We start from the raw sequence: 25,269 nt of genomic DNA, 5'->3' as shown, positions 1-25,269 counted from the left end.
TTGTTGAACAAGAAGAAAACATTAGGTAAATATCAGGTGGAAAATTACTACATAAATGAATTTTGCAGTGCTCATTTATTGAAACAATCATGGACAGAGGTCGCCAGGCTCACTCACGAGTGCACTCACCCCGCCCACCTCCCCCCCCCCCCTCCCCACTCACCACTCATGAATGGTTAGTGAGCTTCGCCATCGTTTCGGACTGGCGAGATTGAGCGCGTGTGAGTGCGAGCCACACGCGCAGTGAGCCCCGCTCATCACTCGCGAGGGAACTCGCGCTACACGCATCATTTGCAGGGCTTACCGCGGTGAGCGCCACTATTCCGCTCATACTGGCTGTTGGCCATTCGCCGCAGGAGCCGCCCGCTGGGATCGTGGTTAATGGCTAGTGTACTTTTAGCGTCAGAAGTATGTTGTCACTGAGCTCCTGCTATGGGGCAGCGTAGAATTAACTCTCTGGTGCCTCGTTGATTTAGGAATATGATTTGGATGGACTTCTGTGGACTTCTGTCGCCGTAATGCACTGATACTGTTCCGTTTCATGACTTATATGGAGGGTCTGCTGCGCGCATTCGCGCGCAAGGGATGACGACGATTGGCGAGCGCGAGTGAGTGCGAGAGGTGTTGGCGAGGGGTGAGCGCGAGTGAGTGGTGATGGCGAGTGGTGAGCGTGAACACGTGAGTGCGAGTGGTGATGCCGAGCGGTGAGTGTGAGCGCAAGTGAGTGCGAGGGGTGAAGGCCACTAGTGAGTCTGAGTGAGTGATGAGCGCATCAGATGATTGATTGATTGCAGGGTTTAATGCGCCGACCCAACGCAGGCGATGAGGCGCGCCGTAGTGGTGGGCTCCGGATTAAGTTTGACCACCTGGGGATCTTCATCGTGCGCCGAAATCTTGTACACACGGGCGTTTTTGCTTTTCGCCTCCGTCAGAAAAGAGGCCACCGCGGCCGGGAATCGAACCCGTCACCTCGTGCTCAGCAGCACAACTCCTTAGCCACTGAGCCACCGTGACCGGTATGAGTGCATCAGAAAAAATTTATTTTTCGGTGTGAGTGTGAGTGAGTGGCGTTCAGTTTTGCCGAGGTAGGTTCATGGGTGCTTGATTTTTGCAAATGCAATTCTACATCCACTGAAAAAAAATCACATTTTCCCCTGCTGTCTCCCGCACCCCTGCTGCCGGAAGTTCAAGAAATCAAACCGCAACAGCAACGAAAGCTTCCACTGGATAAGTTCCACGTTCCACTTGGAACGCATGTGTCGCTGGACAACGTGGCATTTATAAATGTTGTAGTAGGATTGCCTCGATTCGCGCTCGTCTCCGCCCTACGGCAGCGCTGGCATCGAGACACCGGGCCTGGAGAAGTGGAAGGCGGTAAATTTAAATTGACAATTTAGCAAACTTCTAGCGTGTTTATCTTGGGCGGAGCGAAACGGGATTGGAACAGCATAAGAGGTGAGTAAGTAAGGGAAGGGAGGCATTTACTTGGCACGGCCACTCGGCGACTATCGTCTTACGTCGACAGTTTGCAACGAAAGGAGCAGATACGCGGGCAATATTTTTCAGTTCTTTCTGACGCCCCTGCACCTGCTTGCGCTTCATTTAATCCCAATTTCTATGCTGTATACGCGTCTGCTCGGCCTGCCATCGTTGCTATTTCGTCTTTCTTTAGGTCCGCTGCGCTAAATGAATGCCGATTCATACTAGGGGAGGTGCACACCTACTGTGAGATCGGCGGTGTGCTCAAATAAGTTTTTTAACGCGAAATCGTTGCTTGGCTGGGCTGGCAAAAGCGCGCACCCACCCGAATGTCGTCTGCGGCAAAAAGCTGTTCACAGCTGGTAACCCTTTGCTAACACACCCCATGTCATTCCATGCTTTGGATGGCGCTCGTACATCCGAAAGAAGGAAACAAACAAATATTCAGCGCATTTTCTTCTGTAGCATGGAACAAAAAATGAACAGGAAGCAGCACTTTGCGCGCACTGTTTCATATGGCGCATCAAAAGAAAATGGAAAAAACGGGAAAAAAACACTCGGCGCGCGGTCAGTTCCCATTGGCTTACGACGCATCCCTCATGAAAATGGACGTTGAGTTTTATAGACCCCCTACTGTGTTTCTATAGAGTCAATAAAAAGTAAATTAAAACTCGTCGTTTATAGACTGTGCTCGTTAAAAGTCAACAAACTTTGTATTGCAAAACCTCTACCAACATTTCATTGCCTTCAAGATATTGAGTTTAATACACTTCATATTGCATTTTTATGGAGTGAACCAAATCTCCCATCTCAAAAACGGCGGCCAATATAAAATCAATGAACTTTTTATTGCTAAAATGCAACATGAATTTTATTGCCTTCACTATATTAAGTTTTAACAAACTTTGTATGCCTTTCTCTTAAGTCGTTTGAACTCCGAATGTGTGGACTGTGGTCATTAGACAGGCAATAAATTTTTTATAACGAACACGCAGCATGAATCTTATTACCTTGATTATGTTGAGTTTCAATAGACTCTGTATTGCGTTTCTATAGCCCACCCACGGAGGTCTGGTAGCTTATCGGTGCATATATGTGGGGTGCTATATAGCGCCGCCTGCCCCGCCTCATCAAGCGAGATCGCGCGTGGACGTCCCATCACTTCGTCTTGGGAGCACTTGGGAGCGGTGGCGCCTGGGATGGCGGACATCAGCGACGGAGAGTTCGAGCGCCTGCAAAGCTCCTCTGTTAAAACTTGCCAGAAAACCTAACTCACAGGCAACAGGATATTACGACTATACTCACTAAGAATTTTATAGAAGGGTAATAGAGATAAATTGAATAAAAACTCATCAGACAATCTGTTCAGACCTAGCTCATATGTAACAGGGTGTGATGACTGGGCACAATAAGGATTTTACAGAAATTCAATTGAGATAAATTTAATAGAAACCCGTCAGAAACTGTATTCAAAGCTGACTCGAACGCAACAGGTTGATATGACCATACTCAATAATAATTTTAAGAAAGCTAATCGAGGCAAATTTAATAAAAACTGATCAAAACTTCTATTCAAACTTTATTTACACGCAACACGATGTTACGGTTATACTCAATAGGAATTTTATAAAACATTAATTGCCATAAATTTAATAAAATTCCGTCAGAAACTGTATTCAAACCTGATTTCTACGCAACAGGCTGTTGCGACTGTACTCAGTAAGAATTGCATAGAAAACCTTTTGAATATATTTTATAAAAACCCCATAAAAAACTCATAAACTACATTCAGAACCGATAAGGCCTACTGACTTGGCTCTATCGAGTTTTAATTGAAACGTGCTGGCCAATTTGTAACGGAAACTCAATAGAAATATTCTATAGAATGTTGACAAAATGGTTGTGGGGTCCTTTTGAGCAATATCTATAACAAGTTTATTAAATCTCGGTAAAGATTTTAATGAGGGATAGCATGAATATATATATATATATATATATATATATATATATAATAAACTATCTTACGCCTCTGGTAAACCTCTGAATAGAGCTGTAAGCTTCTGCATATAGAGACAGCGTAGCAGCGCATGAATAGCGATTTTTGAAAAAGTAGTTGCGTCAGTCTGGTGCCAGGGTTGTAGGTTATAGTCGCGCTAAGCAGGAGGCTCGGCGACAAGCATAGCCAAGAAACGCGTTCGCGAGAGAGTGTACTGAAATATCCTGCAATATTTTTTCATCTTGCTTTGAGTTGCATTGTCCACGGTGGTGTTTGTTGCGTACAGCTGACCAAACCCGGCCGCCGCACGGTAAAGGCAATTTGCTTGCACCAGGTTGCGATCGCTTCGGTATGCGGGGGCAGTGACTGAAAAAGGTACCCCGAAGGTAACCGGGGTTGTCACTGAATTAACCTGGGAGGGTTGGTATACCCAAATTTGCCATTTATTGCGCTTGTAAGCCAGCCCGACAGTGCTCCTACAAAAGTGGCGCTCCACACCACGAAATGGCGAAAACACCGCCGCCGCTGAAAAGGTTAACTACCGTGAAAGTGCGGGATTTTTTCCCCCGAATGTCTCGGAAAGCGCAATCACACAGAGCGATTTTCCACCAGAAGCGGGGAGCGACGTGGCGCTGTTTGCCGCGGGGGGAATCGCTCGTCGCTTCGCCCGTTTTTGGATCGCCAGAAAGTATCGCTGGTCGCTCGGAAGTGGTCGTACAGACTAGCCAATAGGACCTAGAGTCCCTTCAGGGCCGCAACTTACGTGTTAAGGTTGATAGCACAAAGAATCGGCCAGCTGCACTACGTACCGTTGAGAAGTACGTCTCTCGGTTCTCCGCGATATACCCGCCGCGGTGGCTCAGTGGCTATGGAGTTGTGCTGCTGAGCAAAAGGGTGCGGGTTCGATTCCCGGCCGCGGCGGCCGCTTTTCTAATGGAGGCGAAAAGCGAAAACGCCCGTGTGTTGGAGATTTCGGCGCACTAAAAGATCCCCAAGCGGTCAAAATTATTCCGAGCCCTCCACTAGGGCGCGCCTCATCGCCTGTGCGTCGGCGCGTTAGACCCCGCAGTCAATGTCCGCAATACGTTTCTTTCTCTTTTCTGAAATAAGCGCACACATAAAACGCATACCTGCCGCGCCTATTTTCGCAATAGTATTTGTACAGAGTTAGCCGACAGAGCGCGTTGCTGGCCGTAGTGCGGGAACATTGATATCGCGTTTCTCTGTCGTCTTCGCTCCCGTGTGGCTGCGTCGGCGAGCGACGGGGTCGCGCGACTGAGAGTCACCATCGCGTCGCGACGCCTGATGAACTCCCTCCGCGTGGTTACCGCTATACATGCACTGTATGAATAATACTAATAAACAAAGCAACCGGTCGCACAGGTCAGTTCTTTGCTGGCGAACTCTACTGTGAATTTCTTAATCGTTACTCAGCTACAGTCAAACCCGAATATAGCGAACCCGGATAGAGCGAATTATGCTATATATCGAACGAAAATAAATCAGTTGCGTGAAATACACGCGAAACACATTCCATATTACGAACTTCACATCTGATATATCGAACTCAGCGTGCCTACAATGGCCGCCAAAATGCATGGTCTCGGAGCGGCGATTGAGATTTTGAACGGTCGCGACTTCTGAGCAAAGGCCGCGACTGAGACATTGCGCCTCGTATGGAGTGACATGACGCCCGACACTTTCCGTAACTGTTTCCGACGCGCGGAACTCATGACGGAACCCGCGCAGTCAGTGAGTCCGGACCTTGGCGGCAGCTCGCCAACTTTCCCGATGCTGTGACGAAAGGAGTGTCTTTCGAATATTTCCTGAGTGTCGACGACGACGTTGCCGTCACAGTAAGCCCGTCGGACGCGGGCACCGTCAGCAGCCCCGTCGTAATGCTGATTAAAAGCACTGAGGAGGCAGAGGATGTCGCGAATGAAAGCCATCCGACGCTTAATGAAGTCCTTTTGGCAGTCGATGACCTCCGCCAATGTTTCTTCGATATTAAAGGACACGGAGTCGAACTGGAGCAAACAATGCCTCGTGTAAAGAATGCTGTGCTAGTTGACGAAGGGAAAACAAAAATCACCGCTTTTTGGAAGTAGGCAGTTAAGGCGTTAAGGTGGAAAGTAGCTTTATTATTTGCCATAAATTGATTGTTTTGTGTATGGTAATGACATACTTTATTTTGTTCGTTTCTGCATGCGGGGATGGCAAGGGGATTCCCGCGTATTGCGAACTCGTACCAATAAATTCATTAGAGGCGGAGTAAAGATGGTTTGTGGTTCGTTTCCCCGAAGTCCGGTGTCGATCAGGAACCCAATCGCCCGGGCTCCGGTTGATTTGGAAGGAGGCTGGCAGGGCGATGCTGTTGAAGTTCTTGGAGATGGCGGTAGAATTGACGAACTCGAGGCGTCGGGGTTGATTAAGTGAAATGATGAGTTTATATACAGCTATTTACAGTAGGAAAACTGGGTACATGAGTAATAGAAAGAAAAACTTCGAACTTCAGCTAGACGCTAGCTCCGAGTGCGCACAAATCACTCGAGCTCCTCAACTTCGTCCAACTCTCCTCCTCGGAGCGTACACAAACCGCTCGAGAAACGACGGCCGAGACTCTGTCTCGCCGCAAGATCCGTCAAGTTGACCGGTACGGCGCTGCACCCTAAACCTCCGACGCGATCTTAACCTCGACTAGGGGGCTCACAAATCCCAACCTAGCTTTAACGGTCGAGACTCCTTTTCCCGCCGGGAACTGCCCAGCTCAGCGCTCAGACAAGAACAATTTCCAACGGCCAAGTTTGGCCTTATAAAACCTCGAGATCCCCCTCTCTCGGGAACGCCCCTGTAGCTTTCGTACACGCGTAAGGGAGTGCCCAAATTCACGTAGACAGCTGTCACTCAGCACGCCACGGAACATTCAATGAGGCGCCGCCGTCTTTGGGCCAACGGCACGCTCGCAGACGAGCAGGTGCGTGGGACCCCGGGGGGTGAGAGCGAAAGACGGCGACAGTGCTCTGTGCCGGCCGGGGCGCGTTAACAATGGTGTCTTGCGCGGCGCGTGCTTCGACGCCGGTAATCCCATTACCTCCGCGCGTCACGCGGACGGTCCCGGAATCCGGCGGCGCCGTCTGCTTTCTCAATGGGGGATTATCCCTGTGGTATGTGGTGGGCCAGAGAATCCGTCTCCCCTGCGCGCCGTGATAAATTGGCGAAGGCTGCACCGTAGAGTCTACAGTGCTGGGCCACCAGACAGAGTGGCGGGTTCTCACGCGCAGCCCGGGCGCCTGGCCGCTAATCTCATAAGTGGACCTTACAGGCGGGTTCGGCTATATCAAAACATTGGATATATCGAACTAGTCGTGGCGCATTTGCAGTTCGCTATAACCGGGTTTGATACTCGTGGCCATCTTCACGGCCTCTGGAATTCGCAGTAGACAATGAAAACAAGGTGCTCCATTCGGTATGAAACTGGAGGCCTTCAACCTGCTCGTCTTCTCAGGTCCTGAACTGGCAACATGGACGCCCAGACACGCGCGGAATCGGAATTCACGGAGCCTGGCTTCGGAGCTTCGCAAGAGGGCGCTGTGGTAATAGAGCCACAGGTGAGACATATTCGTGTTAATTGCCCTTTCAAGGCATTGACGAGAACGCACAATGTCGGGTTTGATCGTTGCATTCCCGCGCGCTTGCAAGCACACAGCGCCCCCCAGGATGCTCGCAACTGTGGCGAGAGGGGCCCGACTCTATCTCCCCGATTCAGCTGCATGGCTTCCGCATACTTCACACTCAGTCCGGGCGACCGCCTCCTCCTCTTCGTGGAAGACACGCTCTCGGCACCCTGTCGCTGCATAGCGCGAACCGAAAGCGCGCGCGCGAGAAGGAAAAGGTAAAGAAAAGTCCAGGCTACGGCTACAAAAGGGGAACAGCGCAAACTCAGACAAAACACAAGAAGAAGAATGTGACAAACACGAGCGCTGTCTTACAAATCTCCTTTTCTGTAAGACAGCGCTCGTAAGACAGCGCTCGTAAGACAGAGTTGTGAGACAGAGTTGTAAGAGTTGTAAGAGAGCGCTCGTGTTTGTCACATTCTTCTTCTTGTGTTTTGTCTGAGTTTGCGCTGTTCCCCTTTTGTAATCATGCACCAACTCGCCCAAGCCTTAACCCTGGCAGGCTACGGCCTAGTATGCTATCCTGCACGGGGGAAAGGGGAACAATGAGGAAAAAGAGGAAAATAGAAAAAGAAGGGGAAAGGTACAGACATAGAAGGGGAAAGGTACAGACATAGCCTAAAGTGGTGTTCCTAGCGGTTGGACACTATAGACAAACAAGTGCAGTGAGTTCATAGCGGTTAGTCTTTTGAGATACAGTCTTTTGTGCAGTTTGGTCGTTTTTAGTAAACACAGGAGCGCTTTTGTCGCCTTGTCCGTAGATGACGGAGAAGTCCAGTGGCCCAGGATTGTCTCCTCAGAGAACGGTCGCCGAGAGTCTAACTTTCGTATTGTCAAAGGGAGTTAGCTTCGTTCAGATGAAAACCGTGGACACCCGCATAGGACATGTCGTATGGTCTCTGGCGTGTCACAGACATCGCACGCCTCACTTGCTGCCATTCAAATCTAATCAGTAGTAAGCATTTGGGAATGCGACTGTTTCGAAGAGAAACAGTGCGCTAACATTTTTGAGGGCTATGAATAACGCGTATTTCGATCGTTTATATATGCTGGCGAAGACGTCGCAATATGATTTACCTGGGCTGATTATATATACAGAGTACAGAAAACAGCCCGGCCGCCAGCACAGTGAACGAAGAATCGCATTTTCGAAACAGTCACACGGATCTTTGTGGCGGGACCTTTTTCGAGACTGGATGAACATGTCGATCTAACTGAAAACTGCCTGACCCCAGTCTTTTGACAGCGCTAGAGGTATAGTGTAAACCTTTGTTTTACTTGATGACATACATTTTTTTATTCGACGTGTACATTAGTTAATCCGCGAGTTAAAATGCTGACGAAAGCGGAAAATAGAAGAGAACACAAGATATATACACCAGAGTCCAACAAACACTACTCGACAGGTTTCCTCTTTTCTAAGAAATGCATTGCGGAATCTCTACTTTCTACCGCAGATGCATGTGTGCAGCCACTCGCACAAAACAAAGTTTGAATGCCCGTGCTCGCTATCAGTGGTAATGTACGGACGCTGCAATTCGTTCTTGGATTTTGTAGATGCAAGCCTCGCAGGTCCAAAGAAAGCTTTTTCGAAGTATGGCTCAGTGACGCCATAAAACAGAACACAAGGTTTCTACCATTAAGTTCTTTGTTGCAGGGGCCTGTACGTCGGTACGTCTGACAGGAATTGGGAGACATGGCAACTTATGACGACGGCCTCTTTACCGCCCGAATTGGTGACTTCTCGCGCTCGGGGTGTGGCAGTGCCCTGGGTGGGGTACTGAATGTTAAGATTAGCCCTCTTGCCCAGTGCCGCCGTTATATCAACTTTTCACTCTTGCGCCGATAAAAAAAATTGATGTGGGCTTATCGCGGTCCCTTTTCCTAGATTTTTTTTAGGGGCGAAGCTCCTAAGGGCGTGGGTCTGTCCATCCTCGACGTATGTATGTAGCCACCTCTAGTTTAGTTCTTGGATTGTTTACTAGATGGCGTGGCTACCTCTAGTTTAGTTCTTGGATTGTTTACTAGATGGCGGTACTTGTATATTATGAAAAGATGCGCTTGGATTGTTTACTAGATGGCGTGGCTACCTCTAGTTTAGTTCTTGGATTGTTTACTAGATGGCGGGGAGCGTTGTAATAAAATCCGTTCGCTGTTGGCGCGCGCTCGGAGTCGCCCGATGGATAAGGCTGCAGATGTGCGAGCCCGCGAGGCAGAAGCGCTCCGTGAAGCTGCGCGACGCCGCCGCCAAGATCCTGCCGTACGAGAGCGGGAGGCCGAAGCGTGTCGTCTGGCTGCGCGACGACGCCGCCAAGATCCCAGCGTTCGAGAACGAGAGGCCCAAGCGTCACGGCAACGGCGCGAGGACCCTGCCGTACGCGAAGCGGCACGGCTGCGGCGCGAAGAGGATCTCCAAAACGTCAGAGAACGGGAAGCGGCGAGAAAGCGCGCGTATCGGCAGGCAGACCCCGATGCAGTGAGAGCTCGTGAGGCGTCTGCAAAACGCATCAGGCGAGCTCAGCCCCAAGGTGCCGACGCACGGTTTAAGCGAGACTTTCTAGACGTTACGTTCGGACACAGATGTAGTGGGCGAACTTTCACTGAAGAGTCACGGTTTTACCGATGATTTCCCCTCAGGAGCTTCGCCCACTCATCATCATTCACCCCGTGGATATGCTGTGAATTTTTTTTTTACTCTGGGGATACTGTGGGGAAGAAAATGTATACAGAATGATTTCAGATTGAAGCACCCGCGTTGCTAGCATCAGGTTTTGAGGCGCGCTGATCTTTACGCTATATATGCCGCATGCCGCATTCGAAGCAAAAAACTCTGGGAAGCTTGGACTCACGCGCAAGACCCGAATGGCGAAGCTGTTGTAGGTGATCATTGCCGGAAACAAAGTTGAGTTTAGTATCGTTGTGGTGTCGTGGTTGACGTCGGCGGCGTGGCATTTCGATGACCTTATGTTGAGCAAGGCCAGAGGAAACTCGTCGTTTTGGTCGACGTTTTCATACGCCACTCTGCTAGCGCGACTTATCGTCTCTATATAACGGACGCTTTGCACGTCGAGTCTCTCGAAGCGCAGCCTCTTCCTCGGCCGTACGTGCGAACTATCCGCGGTCGGGCCATGTGGAGTCAATGATCACGTATGCAGCAGCTTCGACATTAAGGACATTCGACATTCTACGGTACAGAGCGCATGCGCACGATGACACGTGGACGAACGAACGAGGGGCGTACGCTATGACGTGTCTTTCTCGCTCCGAGCAAGTGTTGCCACGATAGTGCGAACGAAGCCTCGAAGCCTGGCCTCCGCGATCGGCTTCGTTACAGCTTCCTTCAAAAGCTAGGCGCACGCTTCGCCCTCCGTGCGCGTATGATGGGGGTGGCGACAATACCAGTACCCTTAGACAATGCCCCGACGCCCTATCTAAGCCACGGGAGAGACGGGAGTACGAGTAACCGGCCTCGCACTCACTACCCCCTCCCCGCAACGACAGCGTTAGTGAGCAGGCGTTCGGTGGTTACGACGACGACGCGCTGGGTAGCTGTTGAGCAAATCGTTTGTGTACGGTGTCTGCAGTTAAAAATACAAAGAAAATGCCGAGTGCTCGTGCATGCGTGCTTCGAGCGCACGTTCGTCAAGCGAAGCATACCCACTTAGGGAGGTGGACCAAAATCGGCCACAAAAACAAACAAACAAACAAACAAAGAAAACAACAACAAAAAAAAAAAATTCACAGCATATCCACGGGGTGAATGATGATGAGTGGGCGAAGCTCCTGAGGGGAGATCATCGGTAAAACCGTGACTCTTCAGTGAAAGTTCGCCCACTACATCTGTGTCCGAACGTAACGTCTAGAAAGTCTCGCTTAAACCGCGCGTCGGCACCTTGGGGCTGAGCTCGCCTGATGCGTTTTGCAGACGCCTCACGAGCTCTCACTGCATCGGGGTCTGCCTGCCGATACGCCCGCTTTCCCGCCGCTTCCCGTTCTCTGACGTTTTGGAGATCCTCTTCGCGCCGCAGCCGTGCCGCTTCGCGTACGGCAGGGTCCTCGCGCCGTTGCCGTGACGCTTGGGCCTCTCGTTCTCGAACGCTGGGATCTTGGCGGCGTCGTCGCGCAGCCAGACGACACGCTTCGGCCTCCCGCTCTCGTACGGCAGGATCTTGGCGGCGGCGTCGCGCAGCTTCACGGAGCGCTTCTGCCTCGCGGGCTCGCACATCTGCAGCCTTATCCATCGGGCGACTCCGAGCGCGCGCCAACAGCGAACGGATTTTATTACAACGCTCCCCGCCATCTAGTAAACAATCCAAGAACTAAACTAGAGGTAGCCACGCCATCTAGTAAACAATCCAAGCGCATCTTTTCATCATATACAAGTACCGCCATCTAGTAAACAATCCAAGAACTAAACTAGAGGTAGCCACGCCATCTAGTAAACAATCCAAGAACTAAACTAGAGGTAGCCACGCCATCTAGTAAACAATCCAAGCGCATCTTTTCATCATATACAAGTACCGCCATCTAGTAAACAATCCAAGAACTAAACTAGAGGTAGCCACGCCATCTAGTAAACAATCCAAGAACTAAACTAGAGGTGGCTACATACATACGTCGAGGATGGACAGACCCACGCCCTAAGGAGCTTCGCCCCTAAAACTCCAACGTTCGCACTATCGTGGCAACACTTGCTCGGAGCGAGAAAGACACGTCATAGCGTACGCCCCTCGTTCGTTCGTCCACGTGTCATCGTGCGCATGCGCTCTCTACCGTAGAATGTCGAATGTCCTTGATGTCGAAGCTGGTGCATAAGTGATCATTGACTCTACATGGCCCGACCGCGGATAGTTCGCAGGTACGGCCGAGGAAGAGGCTGCGCTTCGATAGGCTCGACGTGCGAAGCGTCCATTATAGAGACGATAAGTCGCGCCAGCAGAGTGGCGTATTAAAACGTCGACCAAAACGACGAGTTCCTTGTGGCCTTGCCTAACATAAAGGTCATTGAAATCCCATGCCGCCGACGTCAACCACGACACCAAAACGATACTAAACTCAACTTTCTATCGGTCGATGATCACCTACAACAGCTTCGCCATCCAGGTCTTGCGCGTGAGAGCAAGCTTCCCAGAGTTTTTTGCTTCGAATGCGGCATGCGGCATATATAGCATAAAGATCAGCGCGCCTCAAAACCTGATGCTAGCAATGCGGGTGCTTCAACCTGAAATCTTTCTGTATACATTAGCTTCCCTACAATGTCCCCAGAGTAAAAACAAATATAGGAAAGGGGGCCGCGATAAGCCCACGTCAATTTTTTTTGATCGGCGCAACAGTGAAAAGACGACATAACGGCGGCACTCGGACGGCGTCTGCGCTGGGCAACAGGGCTAATCGCAGAAAAATTTTATGTTCGCTGAAGATGCAGCGAGAGGCGATGAGTAGCATTACTTTTTTGTAAGTTTAATCCACCGCGAAGAATGTTTTCAAGGGAAGGGGTTCGACTACTTCTATTTAAACTGCCGCATGCCGCTGTAACGTTGCAGCGAGATATACAGGCCAGCAAATGCAAGAGGCGCTCCCTCTTTTTTTTGCTCCGCTGGCATTCTGACATGGCAGGGATTAGGGAGCGCCGTCCGAGTGGGTATCAGTGGCTCACTCGGTCTGTGCGCAACGCGGCTCAGAGGCGTTCCCTGCGTTACAGCTGACGCACCAGTTGGAGTGGCTTGCTTGCTTGAGCCCCAGACCAGGTGGCTGTGTGACAGCGTCGGGGGTTCAAATTGCAGATGGAGGTGGAGCAGGAAGATCTTGGTGCCTTCGGAATCAGGGAGAGCGTCTTCGGCGGAAACGGCGTACCAACGCTCATGCTGCAAGAGGAGGTCGTTAACGCGCAGTCCACCGTGAGCGGCTATGACCACGACTACTGCAAGTCTGGTGGCTACAGTCCCATCGACGCGTATGAGCAAGAACACCGCGTGCATCCCACGGTGAGCGCACAAGGCTCCACAGTCACGTCACCTCTTTTTATCTCGCAATACCACATCGCTTGGCGCTGGCTCTCGTTTAAGAAATACACACAACCTGTACAGGCCACTGAAAGGAGCAAAAGAGTAGGAGGGAACAGCCTGGCGTCATATATCAGGAAGGGTGGACACTTTTAACTAGTGATAGTTACAATACTATGCGCCCAGTAAGGACGCCACAAGTATAAAAATCACGAACCTCTCTGTCTAAAGACGACAATGGTTGAACGCGAAGCTCTCGTGATGGATTATTTGATTGGCCAGTCCCACACTGCGGGTATGGGCTTTTCTGGAGGTACGCACCACTTTTCTACAATACCCACAGAAGCTCTCGGGTGTGGACTCCGCGGTCTTAACGTTTAAATTTCGAGTGTACGGTGCAAATCGGTACCTGCTGCTTGGGGTTCGCTTAGAACATGTCGAAATGGATCAGTCGGATAGTGCTGGCTTCATAACGCCAGGGACCCAGAATTGATTCCGGCTACGGGAAGCGTATTTTTTCTCACATAACCCACGATCATTCATCATCATCATCGTCAGAGAAGTTGGATTTCCTGCAGGGCGTATAGGCGTACAACGGCATCAGCGAGGACAGTAAAGCTTTGCATTAAAAGTGACCTTGCGATTCTAGTTGCCAAAGTGTTCGACGTGAAATAGCAGCATTGCTACTGTAAGCCTATGCATGCTGTTTATTCTGTTTAATATACCAAGGCACCTTCAAATGAAAGAAGTATAATTGTCGGAGGTTACTGAACTACGGGTGGTATTAGGGCGTCATTTTCGTCGTAATGAAGACACTTTCACAATGCAACGGTCACTCGCAATTAATGCTTACACAGACCGAGAATACGTTTGGCACGGCTGTGATGTGGGCGTTGTAAAACAGGAATATTAGAAGCGCTATGTATGTAAAGCGAGGAAGAATACAAAGAAAGGCTCCAGAGGAGCCCCGATGCACTTGATATGGGCGACAGGTTCTCTGTTGCGAAGGGACAAACAGACGTGAGTTTGCTTGGTTATGTAAAGCTGACTAGACAGATGCGTGTGTTTTAGGAACTTGAATAGGAGTGTATTCTGGCCAATTCAGAATATAGTGAACGGCGACAATTGAGTCACTGATGGTGGCATTCCTAACAAAGGATTCTCCAGAATTCAAAGCCACGTAACTTTGGTGAGTCCCCTGTAATAAAAAGTTATTATTGGTGGTCGAAAATTTCGTGACGGCGTCGGGTCGTTGTCCTCGCAAGCCGTCCCTCCTAAGTGCACCGGTAAGCAGAGTCCATGGGCATGCTCCGCAGATTAACGTATATGTGCAGTTTTGTCGCAGACAGTGCTATACCGAAGATGCCGGCATGCAGAAGACTGTGCATCTCCGCTATATACACCGGTTATGTTTCTCAACAGGTTCAGTTCTATCGCCAAAGGGACTGTGGCGTCGGAGGGATTAGAGCTTAAATAAAATATTCGCATATCACACCGGATAGTTGAAGCTTCAATTTTGCACGTAAGGTCACCTGCATGGCAATGCACTATATTCCCCAGATAAATTTAGCATGAGTACAAGTGTGGTAGTTCGGAAAAATATAAACACCCCGCTGCCTAAAAGCGCATTACACCGATACAAAATGCTTTTTACGGCATTGAAGGTGTTTTGAATTAAGAATGTGTTCGCGTGTTAGGCAGGAAACAAAAAAAAAACTTTGAGAAAATTGTAGGTAATTGCCAGTAGATTACGAGGGTGGTGTTAGTGAGAACGCCCTTTGTTTCACAAAGAAATCAATAGAGAGAATAAATCATTGCCTTGAATAAACGAGAAACTCATTTGACGCCTCGCAGGCGGGTTGTCGCCCTACCGTAGGCGCGGATAACAGCTCGTGATTTCTGCGGCAGGTGGTCAACCGTATTGAGCCCAGTTTCATGGATGGAGGCGCTGGACCCGTCCCTTCGTGGTAGAGTCGTTAGCGAACGGCTTGCAGGAAAGTTGCCTCGGCTGTTCCGACGACGAAAAGCGACAGGGCCAACCTTGTTTATTACATGGCGAATGAAGAAAAGCTACGACAGAGGTAGTAGCACACGGGCGTGCTTGAAGCATGAAAACTCGAACGGGCAGAGAAACGTTCTCCGTGGACACCGAATACGCACTCACTGGCTCGTCAAAAAAGAGCCTAGAGCCTATTTGTAGTCTCCAGTGCAACCGTCAACAGGTGTTCAGCGTGTTGTGCACGACAAAACAACTAGAAATACACAAAACATATCTCCCACTGCGCCTGTGATGATTTCCCCCGAAGAGGCGCATGCTGTGCCGGAGGGAGGGCCGAAGAGGGAGTTTATCGGACGGCCGCCGTTAGCAGAAGGCTTGCTCGAACACGCCCTTGATGGGGCCAGTTTGTACCGATTCTCGCCACAACTGCCACCGTGACTCAGAGGCCCTGAGCGGCCGCGCGGAAGCCACGCGCGGCTTGTCCCAACACAAAAGCTCCTGAAATGCTGGCTTCACCGCCACACATGAAACTGTCACGCCATGCCAAAACCCTCGCAGTAGCCGGGACATCTCGCGCGCACAGGGCAATGGCGAAGCACCTCGCGCTGATTCGTAACAGCTACCCCTAATGAAGGACAGACTCAAGACCCGCACTGTCTTGGCGACGTCGGCTTATTGAAGGGATATAGACGACCATCAAGTACGAAGCGATTCTTCTAGAAGCGGCGCAGCTTATCAAGAGGGACGCGTGCACAACATAGTGGCAGAGTTGTCCTAGCAAAAATTGGGCTGGAATAAAAAACTTTATTCATTGCAACAAGCAATACTTTCCGCAGTGATTCATACTTTACCGTATCACCCCTAATTGTGGGATGACGGGGCTCGCCTACACCGTACACGAGCAGAGCGTTTCCCTTAGCACTGTCCACGTGGACAATGCCGGCATTTGCACCGAGGCTAAGAACTTCATGACTCCCGAGGGGCTTGTTGTCTCCCTGCAAGTGGCATAACTTTCCCTGGAACAAGAATTGCAGTCCCCAGCCTGGGCCTGTCTCCTCTGGAGGTCCACCTTCTCTTCTCAGGGCGTTCCGATGAGAACCGCGGGGACACAAAGCTGTTCCTTCGCGGAACAGACATCCGACAGCATTTCGTCGGCTGAATACGACTTTTGGGAATACCGATAAACGAGGCTGGTATTTTGGACACGTGGACCCTACAGCTCCAAATAACTGGGGATTCACCTTACAAATCGTCCTTCATATCAGCAACAAGTTTAGCGGTGTGAGCACATAGTGGATAAAATTCACGGTCCTGTAATTGTGGATGGTACACACAGGCGGGTTACTACCTGAAGAAGAAACACTAAAACGAATTTGAAACGATGCACACACAGTCGCTTCGGCCGGTAACACGCACACCTCGGCCCACTCAGATCCATCTGCTGTACCAGCATGAGCAGATATCCAGCGTGCACATGATAAACGTAGCCATTGAAACTCGTAGGAACTGACGCGAGCTCACTCTGCAATGTTGTTTTTTGATACAAGAGATCGCCCTAGCGACGGACCCAACATGTGGGGAACACGCCTTCTCCGTTGGGGGGACAGCAACTCGGAGGTCACTCGGCCTAGCACGGGTGAAACGGACCGCAGGTTTCGACACCAGCGGTGACGACTGGCGGAAGAAACGAACGAAGCGATGCCAGGGGGCGACTACGTGCTATTAACATACTCAGCAAGGACGGGCGGAATGGCAAGGTTAATTGCACAGAATTAACATCTTAATAGAAAGGACCGAGGTAGTTGCAAATAACACGAGAACGGCGGCTCTTGAAAATGCTGTGTCGGAAGCAGCTGTGGGTACAAAATAAACACAAAGAAGATGAAAGACTTGAAAGCTGCACAGGGAGAGTTTCAGCGGATGTCCAACCTAGAGGATGCATTGAAAGAGGGAAAGCTTGCTTTGCTAACGAATGCCGATTTCCGAATTGCGGTGTTCCCACTAGGCGTTCGCACTTCTTTCTGGTGCCCTGGAATTATGTACGTAGCAGGGGCCATAATGTACTTCAGAGTGTCCAACACGGTTACTAAATCTCTGCCACGCCGCTGTAACAGCCTGGACCCCGTTAAAGTTACTCGCTCGCTTGACCTCGCTTGGCTGGCTTGGCAACAACGTCGGTGGTTCCAATCGCAGGTGGACATGCAGCCTAGAGATCTGCAGGTGTTGAACATCGGGGATGGCCCCTCCGGTGAAGACAGCGTACCGTTACCAACGGGACAGGGTGCCGTGGTCGAGGTGCAGGCCACCGGCAGTGGCGATAACTGCGACTCCACTACGCCCGTTTACACCGTGATCGGCGAACCTCACCGGGGACAAGGCCACTACGCGTATCCAACGGTGAGCGCACCAGGCTCCGCAGCAGTGCTACCTTATTAACGCGTAGCGTTGAAGGGACGCTGAACTGATTTGTAAACTTTGTGGGATTACTTGTGCAAAGTGTGGAAGTCCCTAGGTCATGGTTCGGCCACTTTCGGTGTGTTTACGCGACTCTGTTCAGTAGAAAAGTCAATTCGAAAGTGCGGTCCTCCCCTCTGCATCCTTCTTGCCGATTTCTATGTCGTTTCAGATGACGCTTACTCGAGGCAGGCTTGGCTTGACTGCGCTACTGTGCGGCTCGCCGACAGCCGCCAGCTGTTCTTCGCAATTCGTTCGCTCAATTATGCCACGACACGATTTTTGTCTGGAACAATGTCTCTTTAGTTAGTTATTTTGTCGACTGTATCAACGTTATTAAAGTCTATAACTCAAAGTAGCTCCGCATAAGCGCACATGCGACGCCTCGCTGACTGGTACGCTATAGTGTCACTAAATAAGGTACAAGAGTAGCGGAACCGAGGCATGCAAATCAGCCACCGCGCACATTTTGGCCATCAGTGTAACGAGATTGCCGCTTCTACGGCTCCGCTGCGGACTTCTATGGGGTTGTTTGTTGCAGCAAAACGGCATCTTCGGACACACTCCTGCAGTTGAAATGCTGCTACACACATTACCGTATAAACCGGAATATAGGTCGAGTTTTTTTCAAAAAAAATCCGCACAAAAGTCACCCCTCGTCTTATATAGCGGTCATTGGCAGAATGTAAATCGTTGTCTGGCAACAATGTGCAAGCGTAGTACGTCCCCCATCGCCATTCGTGTCGGACTGCTCTGTCGCACTATCAGGCCTTTATTTGATTTCGCTTTTCTCTAGTTTTTCATCAATTACTCGTCTATTATGGGTGCATGCGTAAATTTCTGTACGTCTCTATTCCGAGATGAGTGGCGGCAGTCGACGCCAGTTCGCCGCGGCGTTTAAGCTGACGCCGATTGAGTCACCGAGCAGAATTGGAATATGGCGGCGCAACGCCAGTTAGGCTTTTCGGAGAAAAGTGTGCGGTACTGGCGGTGTGCTCGTGCAACCCCCGAAACCGATTGTTCCGTGGACGTCAAGGGGTGCACCCCGAGTTGGAGAACAAAGTGGCGGACGTCGTCCGGGAACTTCGCTCACGATCGCTCCGGAGGCCATGCGCGGACCGGCTCCGCGAACTGTACAATGAGTGGATAGCCGGCGACAACAAAAAGACCTATACGGGTCTTTCGCTCTCGCTGCCCGACGACATGGTTACACGAGCGTTCAAGAAGTGCTCCATCAGCAACGCGCCGGGTGGCATGGAAGATGATAGTGCGAAGCAGTCATCCTCGGACGACTCTGAGAGCTCGGTCGAGTGACTTCGGCAGGCATAGTGAGTGGCAGTGACGGACGGGCGTCGAAAATAAATATAGACATTGTGAGTGCGCTTCTGTGCGGAATTATTTTTTTTTGTCAACTTTTCCCACCTCAAGGTAGGGGGTCGACCTATATACCGGGTCGACCTATAATCCGGTTTATACGGTATCTCTGATTCGCGTTCGGAGCGACGTCAGTCGCGCGCATCCGCAGAACAGGAAGGACAGTCTAATCATACCGGAATTTACCGACTGAAAACGCACAAGCAACAAAATGGCGGCGCCAATGAACCGTCGCAATGTAAACAAGAGTCACGTGATGCTAATTGACCAATGACCATGGCGGCGGCACGGAACAATAGTAGAAAAGAGAGCCGATACTCTGTAACCTTATGGCAAAAGTGTGGCAAATCAAGAATTAAAGACAGGTTTACTCGTGGAGTTCACATCGAAATTACAAACGTTCTGCATTTAGAGAGAGGAGATGCGACAAAGGATGAGGATGACAACGAGAGCACACGTTTTGTAAGACCGCGCAGCGCCAACCTTCGGGCTTACACCGCTGCGTCTCTCAGCGGAGCCGCAGTCACTTGCGACTCAGGGCGCCACGGGGGCGCGCAAAATACGGCCGTATTCGCTCGGCAATGAGACACTGAAGCTTTCGAAATCACGTCATTGCAAAATGTGCTTACGTGTGACCGTGATTTCCAGGGCCCTTCACCACAGGTGGTCGAAGCACAGATCCCATCCACGTCACGACTTCTTTTACCGGCTCCAGGAAATGACGGAACAAAGGTAGGAAAGGGCTTTCCAGAAACAATCGTGTCGATACTTATCCCGCCTCTTATTGCAGTTGTTCAACGCAGCGTCGTAATTTGTGTAACGTGCTTCCTTTCAAAATTCCTACTGCGTTTTTATTGGACATTAGGAAGCGAATATTAACGTAGTTTATATAGGTCGCTCAACCGCAGGCCGTAATATTTCAATGTAGCTTTCTATTTGTAGGGTTTCTTTGCAAAACATATATTCATAAAATTTCGATTTAAGTGTTACTGATCCCCGTGAGGAAATCCTGTCGCGTATTGGCAGAGTGTACGATGAATTGGTTTCTATATCAAGTAGGTGCCAATGTACCGCTTACCCACGTATGCAAACAAAAATACTCTTGAAACAGTTCAATCTCCCAGTTTTAATAGACGCATTCAAACCTTACCTTAACACGACCAGTTAATAGGGACACACTCTCCATAGCACGGCTTGAACGTCTTTAGCTTTTCTGTTCCTTATCCCGATGTTTGTTGGGGTGCTGCCAATATATCGCGTATTTATTATGTAGTTCTCTAATGCAGGTCTGCATAATCACTGCCAATTAACCTGCACGGCTTTCTGGTACTCACAATTTCCTTGCTTGTCGGTGGTAGGTCACCGCCGGAGAGTTCACTTCTTGGACAAGTCACCGTCGGTTTAATCCGAAGGAATTGGTGGGCTTGTAGATAATTGACGGCGGTTTCAAGGCTCCCAACCCCTTCCAACCACCGTCAAAGGATCCCGCCACTGTAACGAAAGAGGAGTGGTTTATTTCCGAAATGTTTGGCCGGGCTTAGAATGCGAACAGTCGGTACCTCGGTCCACCGACCTCAGCCTTCGTTGCTGCAGGGAAGCACAGATGCGAATGGGCTCCTAGAAAATAGTGAAGGCAAGCCGAGTGGCGGACAATCGTACCTCGTTCACACTCTCGAGAATGGACAATTGTTCTTCGTCACAGCAAGCTTCATACCATCCTCTTGGTTCGCAGATTGATGCACAATAGGAGATTAAAATGGTACTTCGGTTCATGGGTTGTTCCGGGGTGTCCACTGGCCGACGCCTGCCTCCCGTATTTAAAATGGGCATTTGGGGGACCGTTGCAGTGCTATGACAGAAAGGGTTAGCCGCTCATTCTCTTGGTTCCTTGGCAGCCTAAGGGGATCGGGATTGTGGAGCCAAAAGCTCGCGTAGTTTTCATTCTTGCGCCCTGCTCGCCTGTGCTAGATTATCGAGTCGTGAGACCCGGAGGCTCAGTGTACGGCTTTCGCTTGCTTCGAAGGCATTTCAATGATTTGCAATGCTACGTACTTTTAAGCTCAAGAGTACGTAACAGGACCACATAACAGGACAAAGACAGCTCCATGTATTGTAATAAAATGTATGAGGGAAATGTGTCGACTGGCTGGAAGCAAAAATGTCCATACCTGAAGGCTCAACGCATACATAGCGCCGCATCGTAATGGATGCGGCGCTAGTTCTGAAGCACGTTCTGAGGCGAGATGGCTAGTTGTGAAGCACGTGAGGAGTGTGACCAAGTGCAGTGCCATGGTCCCGTTTCTTACGAGAGTCAGAAGTTGTTCAGTTTGGTCCCTCGTGATTTCGCAACCTCAGCTGCCAATAGCACCCGCCCTGAAGGCCGTTACCGCAACCCGACATGACGCGAGCAGCTATCTAAGAGTGGAGCGTCGTTCGTACTCTGTCCCTCAAGAGTTTTCTGCCTGTAGTCACATTGCGGTTGCGTTAACTCCTAGCGCAGTGAAAAGGCATCTTAACCGCCTCGCATCGGTTGTCGAAATTTCCGCGTTTCTTTTGGTTGAACGAGGCAGTACGCAGATTGACGTACGCAGAGGCCCATAGAACCGCGGTTCATCTTCCGCTACTATCTGTCCAGCGGTTAGAAACTAACACTAAATGTCTCGTTTCAGCTGCATGTCGGCACCGTGTACGGCCCAGTGTACCAGCAGCCGCACCTAGCCCCAGTTCCCCCGGGCTACGCCTCGCCAGCTGCCGCCTGGACCCTTTACCAGCCGGCCGCACCACAGGCAAGTTGAACGTCGGGCCCACAGCGTCGCGTTTTCCCAAACAATGGACGCATTCAGAACAAACGCGGCACCATTGACGACCTACTCTATGCTACACGGCCGGCAAAAAAGAAAAAAATACCCTGGAAGTTGTTCAGAGCGTGTTTGTCAGAGGTTGAACATTCGCTGAACGGCGCACTCTGTATGGGGGGGGGGGGGGGGGTGACCAGACGAGGGGTTAATAGTCCTCCCGTAGATAGTTTCGTGACGACAACTTCGAGTGCGTAACGTAGACACCAGGAGGGGATGTAGCTCATCTTAAGTTCAGAATCCTGTGAAAACGTAATGATTCCGAGGCGAAAATATGTCTTGATCGTAGGCAGCACACCCACCACTCCATATAGGCACCCATGGCACCAAGAACAAGAATATTTTGTGTGGGGCAAAAGCGCGCCCAAAAGCAACGCCCAAAAGAACTCCGAGCGGGGCGTTGCTGCCGCACAAAGTCAAAATAGTTAGTCTCAATCTTCCCCTTTGCGCCGTGTGTGTCTGTCCTCACTCCGTCCGTGTCCCTTTTTAGCGCAATCATTTTATTTAACTTCCCCTTGGTTGTATGTGTGTGTGTGTGTGCGTGCGTGAGTGCGTATATATATATGTATATATATATATATATATATATATATATATATATATATATATATATATATATATATATATATATATATATATATATATATATATATATATATGTATATATATATGTATATATATATGTATATATATATATATATATATATGTATATATATATATATATATATATATATATATATATATATATATATATATATATATATATATATATATATATATAGGAAATGAGGGGCTCGTTGAAAGTAACACAGCAATAAGGGTTGGCAACCCTTACGGGCTGCCAACCCTTATTTCTGTGTTATATATATATAGGGAGCTACTGAACTTTTGAAGATGGCAGAGAACACAAGAAAAGAAAACTTTGAACAAGGTAAAAGCACGATTGTGTCAACGTTTCAGCAAAGACACTTGCTTTCGTCAGGGCAATCTCTCGCCTGGCTGTCACGCTTTATATAGGGGTAGGTCCCCAGGTGAGAGGGGAGGAGGAAAGAAGGAAGTGAAATTGAGAGCGGATTGGTTTGGGAGTATGTCGGGGGAGATATTGAGGGGCAAAGAAGGTTGTATAGCTTGGGCCGCGAAGTAGGTCACAGGGAGGTCAGCCGGGGGTTGATATTCGCGGAATTTTTGGAGAGAAAGGATGAAAGGTTGTTTGTTGACCCGCCGCGGGGCATACGGAAAGGTTCTCAGAGCCGCCGGAAGCAGACCAGGGGGTGACAGTGGGGTCCTTATCAGAAACTATCTGCAAGCCTCAGGTCAAAAGAAAAGGTAGAGAAGGGGGGGAAAGAACTAGGTCAAGGAAAAAAGAAAAACGAGAAAAAAGAACAGGGAAACAGGGAAACCACGCAAACCCACACACAAAAGAAAAAGCAATGACCCGGCAACTGAAATGGCACGTGTCACCCACGGCAACATTCCTGGAACAGGCCTGTCCTGAAACTCAAAAACGAAAACATAAAGTTAGAGTGACGTACGGGGCACAAGACCACGTGGAGTAAAAAAAAAAGAGAGAAATAACATAAATAAAATGGAATTCCAAAATCAAAGGTTGGAGGGATGCGGGGGGTATTAAGCTAGAAGCTAAGAAATGAAAAAAAAAAACGAAATTAGGTGACCAGGTAAAGACCAGAGGGAGGGGTAATAGTCTTTGGTTAAGGTATATGCAAGACAGTGCCTATTTCTGTATTCCCGGTGAATATCGCAAGGATTCCAAGTTGCCCCTAAACGCATTAATTCCAGTAGGTTCCATGGAGTTGAATTTGTGAATTAAATAGGATTCTTGGTATTTCCTGTCCCTAGGAGACCTAAAGTTTGACTGAAGTATATACAACTTAAGGTCATCAAAATTGTGTCCTGGTTGGTTGAAATGCTGCGCTACAGCTATGGAGGATTTGCGAAGAGTATCTGCCCGGTGACCATTAAGACGTAGGCTCATAGATTGACTCGTTTCGCCTATATACTGTTTGTGGCACATTGAGCATTCCAACATATACACAATGTTGGATGAAGTGCACGTAAAACTTGAATTAATCTTGTGGACATAATTACTGGCTGTGGTTTTTACAATGCAGTCGGTCTGCAGGTGCCTGCAAGTCTTGCATCTGGGGCGGGAGCAGCTGGCTATGACTGGTTGCTTTGAAGGCCCTGTTTTAGCATGCACTAAAATATCTTTTAGATTCCTGTTTCTCCGGTAGGTAACCCTTGAGGCTTCCGGGAAAGTCTTTCTAAGTCGGTCGTTACTGGCCAAAATTGGGTAGTACTTGCGCTGTATATTGTTTACTGTTGGGAGGGCGTTTGAAAATTTAGTGATTAGGGCAGGCGGCTTGGCGCTTTCGTTTTGTCGCTGTTTGTTGAGCACGTCATCCCTTTTGAGATTAGATGCACGTTGGTATGCCTGATCGAGCGAGCTTTTGGGGTGGTTCCTGTTAATCAGGGTGGTCTTGAGTTCATCTAGGTGCTCTACGTAGTCACTGTCATCACAGCATACTCTTCTAAGCCTGGTGGCTTGTCCTACAAAGATCCCTTGCTTGCAGTGTCTCGGGTGATGGCTTTTATAGTGTAGATACTGCTGCCTGTCAGTTGGTTTTCTAAAAAGCGTGGTTTTAAGTTTACCTTTGTCTAAAATTACAGTAGTATCTAGGAAGTTCACTTCTTTTTCAGAATACTGGCAGGAGAATTTAATAGTCGGATGCGAAGAATGGAGATGAGATATAAACGTTTCCAGAGTCGCGCGACTGTGTTCCCAAATCATGAAGATGTCGTCTATGTAGCGGAGGTAAACCTGAGGTTCATGCGGAAAAGAGCTTAATAGAGTGGCTTCAGTTGCCCCATGAAAATGTTGGCATAGGTCGGCGCGGATGGAGTACCCATGCTGGTTCCAAAAACTTGCAAAAAGTAAGAAGAGTCGAATTCAAAATAATTGAGAGTTAAAACTAGTTTTAACAAAGTTATGTACACTTCTGGCGCATGTTGGTGCGGGTTCTCGATAGAGCTTTTGAAATAGCTTCAATTCCTTCGACGGAAGGGATGTTTGTATACAATGCGGCAACGTCAAGAGTAACAAGGAGGGTTCCACTAGGTAGGCGTCCACCCTTATTTATCTCTTCTATTATGTGGAGGAAGTGGGGGGTGTCCAGGCAGATACTCTTAGCAGATGGTCACCGGGCAGATACTCTTAGCAAATCCTCCATAGCTGTAGCGCAGCATTTCAACCAACCAGGCCACAATTTTGATGACCTTAAGTTGTATATACTTCAGGCAAACTTTAGGTCTCCTAGGGACAGGAAATACCGAGAATCCTATTTAATTCACAAATTCAACTCCATGGAACCTACTGGAATTAATGCGTCTAGGGGCAACTTGGAATCCTTGCGATAT

The 25,269-nt window shown here is 49.3% G+C and overlaps 1 protein-coding gene across 1 annotated transcript in view; it reads left to right on the top strand.

Annotated features, from left to right (window-relative positions):
* Window positions 1-25,269, top strand: part of LOC144165696 (uncharacterized) — a 57,299-nt gene that overhangs the window by 1,520 nt on the left and 30,510 nt on the right. The window contains exons 2-6 of the mRNA XM_077695502.1: window positions 6,981-7,083; window positions 12,933-13,133; window positions 17,344-17,547; window positions 19,627-19,710; window positions 21,648-21,764. Coding sequence (XP_077551628.1) covers window positions 6,997-7,083; window positions 12,933-13,133; window positions 17,344-17,547; window positions 19,627-19,710; window positions 21,648-21,764 — 693 coding nt within the window. The 5' untranslated portion in view covers window positions 6,981-6,996. The remainder of the gene's footprint in view (window positions 1-6,980; window positions 7,084-12,932; window positions 13,134-17,343; window positions 17,548-19,626; window positions 19,711-21,647; window positions 21,765-25,269) is intronic.

The sequence above is a fragment of the Haemaphysalis longicornis genome, unplaced genomic scaffold (assembly GCF_048455015.1).
Source record: "Haemaphysalis longicornis isolate Haplotype H1 unplaced genomic scaffold, Haemaphysalis longicornis Haplotype H1 scaffold_1, whole genome shotgun sequence".
Taxonomy (NCBI): domain Eukaryota; kingdom Metazoa; phylum Arthropoda; class Arachnida; order Ixodida; family Ixodidae; genus Haemaphysalis; species Haemaphysalis longicornis.
The sequence above is the reverse complement of the archived record's forward strand: the minus strand, read 5'-3'. Positions and strand labels throughout refer to the sequence as shown.